General features: G+C 40.6%; 1 protein-coding gene across 3 annotated transcripts in view; it reads right to left on the minus strand.

Moving 5' to 3' along the window:
• Nucleotides 1–2,903: 2,903 nt before the first annotated feature.
• Nucleotides 2,904–5,252, minus strand: part of LOC110464073 (L-asparaginase-like) — a 54,774-nt gene continuing 52,425 nt past the window's right edge. For all 3 annotated transcript variants that reach the window (XM_021519104.1, XM_021519105.1, XM_021519103.1), the window contains one exon: nucleotides 2,904–3,101. In XM_021519104.1, coding sequence (XP_021374779.1) covers nucleotides 2,919–3,101 — 183 coding nt within the window. In that variant the 3' untranslated portion in view covers nucleotides 2,904–2,918. The remainder of the gene's footprint in view (nucleotides 3,102–5,252) is intronic.

Genomic DNA, 5,252 nt, shown 5'->3' on the forward strand with positions numbered 1-5,252 from the left:
CTAGCTAGTTCAAATCCTATCGGGTTGGGATTTTGAAGAGATCAAAATACAATGAGATCTTTCCATATCATACAGCCATACCACAAAAATGTCTGTTAATATAAAATACCACAAAATTGTCTGTTAATATAAAATACCGCAAACCCAGCGAGAGACACAATTTTTGACAGAAAAATATGGGACTTGAACTAAAAGAAGACAAATATGACATGAGAAGTGCTACAGGTGCTTAACCCTTTCACCGTTGTAGATCATAATGGACTCATCCAGATCAATGCATGGCCGAGACTACCAAAGTTACATAGGGGTGAAAGGGTTAAGGTAAATATTATGTTCAGCATTAACTTTTCACAAATTCACCAAGACACAATGTTAACACATATTTAAAGCCTTCAATACCTTTAATATACATGAAAATAAACCATATTTAAAAATAAAATAACCGGGTATGAAACAAAACTAATATAATTTAAGTGATAAAAGCAAAACAAAAGAAATTATTGAAATCACAAACAAAAAAATAATGCATAATGACTACCTGAGACACAAAGTAACATTTTAACAACAATTGTGAGAAAAAACAGGAGGTCCACACTCGTGTGAGATAACATTTGGACACAATGAAGTAAAACAGGAGGTCCACACTCGTGTGAGTTAACATTTGAACATAATGAAATAAAACAGGAGGTCCACACTCGTGTGAGATAACATTTTGACAACACCTCTGTGATAACAAGTTCACCAGCACCAGTACAGAAAAAGTAACAGAAGGGTGATTAATGGAAACTATCACAAACCAAAAATTAATGCATAATGACTACCTGAGACAAAAAGTAACATTTTAACAACGATTGTGAGAAAAAAACAGGAGGTCCGCACTCGTGTGAGATAACATATGGACACAATGAAGTAAAACAGGAGGTCCACACTCATGTGAGATAGCATTTGAACATTATGAAATAAAACAGGAGGTCCACACTCGTGTGAGATAACATTTGGACACAATGAAGTAAAACAGGAGGTCCACCCTCGTGTGAGATAACATTTGGACACAATGAAATAAAACAGGAGGTCCACACTCGTGTGAGATAACATTTGAACATAATGAAATAAAACAGGAGGCCCACACTCGTGTGAGATAACATTTGGACACAATGAAATAAAACAGGAGGTCCACACTCATGCGAGATAACATTTGGACACAATGAAGTAAAACAGGAGGTCCACACTCATGTGAGATAGCATTTGAACATAATGAAATAAAACAGGAGGTCCACACTTGTGTGAGATAACATTTGGACACAATGAAGTAAAACAGGAGGCCCACATTTCGCGTGAGATAACATTTGGTAATAATGAAATAAAACAGGAGGCCAGATAACATTTGAACATAATGAAGTAAAACAGGAGGTCCACATTTCGCGTGAGATAACATTTGGTAATAATGAAATAAAACAGGAGGCCCACACTCGTGTGAGATAACATTTGAACATAATGAAGTAAAACAGGAGGTCCACACTCATGTGAGATAACATTTGGACACAATGAAATAAAACAGGAGGTGCACCCACGTGTGAGATAACATTTGAACATAATGAAGTAAAACAGGATGTCCACCCTCGTGTGAGATATCATTTGGACACAATGAAGTAAAACAGGAGGTGCACCCTCGTGTGAGATAACATTTTGACACAATGAAATAATTTGGACACAATGAAGTAAAACAGGAGGTGCACCCTCGTGTGAGATAACATTTTGACACAATGAAATAATTTGGACACAATGAAGTAAAACAGGAGGTGCACCCTCGTGTGAGATAACATTTGGACACAATGAAATAAAACAGGAGGTCCACACTCGTGTGAGATAACATTTGGACACAATGAAGTAAAACAGGAGGTCCACACTCATGTGAGATAACATTTGGACACAATGAAATAAAACAGGAGGTGCACCCTCGTGTGAGATAACATTTGGACACAATGAAGTAAAACAGGAGGTCCACACTCGCGCGAGATAACATTTGGACACAATGAAGTAAAACAGGAGGTGCACCCTCTTGTGAGATAACATTTTGACAACAACTCTGTGATAACAAGTTCACCGGCACCAGTACAGAAAAAGTAACAGAAGGGTGATTAATGGAAACTCTCATCCCCTTGGGGTTGAAATATAAGCGGAATCTCAACCCAAGGGGAAAGATTCCCTTATCTCATTCTCAAGGGGGTGAATGATTCCTTTTCTCTTACCAAGTTCACCCATTGTATATCATATACATAACGTAATGTTAACATTCAAGGCTAAATTCAGGGTTAACGTTACGGTGATGGATTGTTGACGCGACGTCATACCATTGTTATGAATAGGGGAATCCCCCCCTCTCAACCCTAGGATGAGATTAATCAAATCTCTGACTTGCAACTGAGCGAGATCATGTAAACAAATCTGGATAGATCAACAAGCGTCATTATCCCTTTTATATTTTATTTGGGCTGAAGAGGTCTGAATAGCATCGATCATATATAGGTATAAGGGATACAGAAATTATGCCCCTGAGTGTGAAAATTTGGTTAGCTCCAAGCCTTGCTGAGAACTATACAAATTACCTAATAATTGTTTATTCCAGTAGCAACTGTGTTTTGGCATTACCTTGTAAATACTGTTCCCCGAATCAAAATGACAATTCAATGACAACACATATCACAGTGGAATGATATCAAGTTTCAGGACGTCAGCTGACAAGGTATTTAATAATTGGAATTCAAATGATTTGAGTTTTGGAACTTCCTAGTCAGGACTTCAGGATTTAAGTCCCATAATCCCTTACTTTACTTATATTTAATTGATTCTTCTTGTAGTGCCACATCATTGATTCTTCTTGTAGTGCCACATCATTGATTCTTCTTGTAGTGCCACATCTAAGAAGTTAGGGCCCCAGCTTTCTCATCATGTATCTTTTTCTCTATAAGAGGGAGGATTTCCTCATATCCCGGTTTCCTTGCCTGCATTTCGGCTGTGTTTTCAAAAATGTCTTTGGTATCCCACCTAGCACCATTTTCCAACAAATAGCTCACAGCACTCAGCTTCTTGGTACCCACTGCCTACAAACCAGAAACAAACCCATCAGTACCAGTGTTTTGATTCACAATCTATACTGAAAAGTTTCAAATACAGGACTTGTAGTGTACCAGTATTACCTAAGCCTTGAACCTATCAATGTTTGATATGTAACATGAAGTTGAACGGGTGAGATTCCCCTTACTGTGATGTATACCAGGTAATTTTCGTCATGTAGAACTTTCACCCTTCGCCAGTAAAATCTATATTTGCCCAGTTTTAATTTTGCCCTTCAATATTTTTTTTACTATGTATATCATGTTGCTTACTAATGTTCGCTGTAATGATAAACTCGCCAGTATTACCGAGGGCGACTAAGGCGAACATTAAACTGCAGCAAAAAGTTTCTCGGAAACTTTGCATGGAAAAGGTTCCCCAAAAATGACCTTGTATGGGTTGGAAGGGATGGATTGGATCCTTCCCATATGACCTTGTAAGTGTAAGGTATCCCACAAATGACCTTGTAAGTGTAAGGTATCCCACAAATGACCTTGTGAGGGCTGGGTCCCTCCCATGTGACCTTGTAAGTGTAAGGTATCCCACAAATGACCTTGAAAGGGCTGGGTCCCGCCCATATGACCTTGTTAGTGTAAGGTATCCCACAAATGACCTTGTAAGGGCTGGGTCCCTCCCATGTGACCTTGTTAGTGTTAGGTAACCCACAAATGACCATGTAAGGGCTGGGTCCCTCCCATGTGACCTTGTAAGTGTTAGGTATCCCACAAATGATCTTGTAAGGGCTGGGTCCCTTCCATATGACCTTGGTAGTGTTAGGTATCCCCCAAATGACCTTGTAAGGGCTGGGTCCCTCCCATGTGACCTTGTTAGTGTTGGATATCCCACAAATGACCTTGTAAGGGCTTGGTCCCTCCCATGTGACCTTGTTAGTGTTAGTTAACCCACAAATGACCTTGTAAGGGCTGGGTCCCTCCCATGTGACCTTGTTAGTGTTAGGTATCCCACAAATGACCATGTAAGGGATTGGTCCCTCCCATATGATCTTGTAAGTGTTATGTATCCCACAAATGACCATGTAAGGGCTGGGTGGGCTGGGTCCCTCCCATGTGACCTTGTAAGTGTTAGGTATCCCACAAATGACCTTGTAAGGGCCAGCCCCTCCCATGTGACCTTGTAAGTGTTAGGTATCCCACAAATGACCATGTAAGGGCTGGGTCCCTCCCATGTGACCTTGTAAGTGTTAGGTATCCCACAAATGACCTTTTAAGGGCTGGGTCCCTCCCATGTGACCTTGTTAGTGTTGGATATCCCACAAATGACCTTGTAAGGGCTGGGTCCCTCCCATGTGACCTTGTTAGTGTTAGGTATCCCACAAATGACCATGTAAGGGCTTGGTCCCTCCCATATGATCTTCGTAAGTGTTATGTATCCCACAAATGACCATGTAAGGGCTTTGTCCCTCCCATATGATCTTGTAAGTGATATGTATCCCACAAATGCCCTTCTAAGGGCCAGCCCCTCCCATGCGACCTTGTAAGTGTTAGGGATCCCACAAATGACCATGTAAGGGGTTGGTCCCTCCCATATGATCTTCGTAAGGGTTATGTATCCCACAAATGCCCTTCTAAGGGCCAGCCCCTCCCATGCGACCTTGTAAGTGTTAGGGAACCCACAAATGACCTTGTAAGGGCTGGGTCCCTCCCATGATGACCTTGTGAGCATTTGGTTTCCCACATATANAGTGTTAGGTATCCCACAAATGACCTTGTAAGGGCCAGCCCCTCCCATATGACCTTGTTAGTGTTAGGTATCCCACAAATGACCTTGTAAGTGTTAGGTATCCCACAAATGACCTTGTAAGGGCTGGGTCCCTCCAATATGACCTTGTAAGTGTTAGGTAACCCACAAATGACCTTGTAAGGGCTGGGTCCCTCCCATGATGACCTTGTGAGCATTTGGTTTCCCACATATAACCTTAAGGTCATTGGAGTGTATTGATAAACGGAAACAGGAAGTACATCCCTGGTTGAAAATCCAATGTAGGGAGACAGTATCACAATTTCTGCAAATTCTAATGTTTAATATTAAACTGATGAATATTGTATGTTTATTATTGACAGAACAGTGTGTTCTCTCAATATTAAAGTATTTCAAAGCAATCCAGGCATTAATTCAGG

The sequence above is a fragment of the Mizuhopecten yessoensis genome, unplaced genomic scaffold, assembly GCF_002113885.1.
Source record: "Mizuhopecten yessoensis strain PY_sf001 unplaced genomic scaffold, ASM211388v2 scaffold10955, whole genome shotgun sequence".
Classification (NCBI taxonomy): Eukaryota; Metazoa; Mollusca; class Bivalvia; order Pectinida; family Pectinidae; genus Mizuhopecten; species Mizuhopecten yessoensis.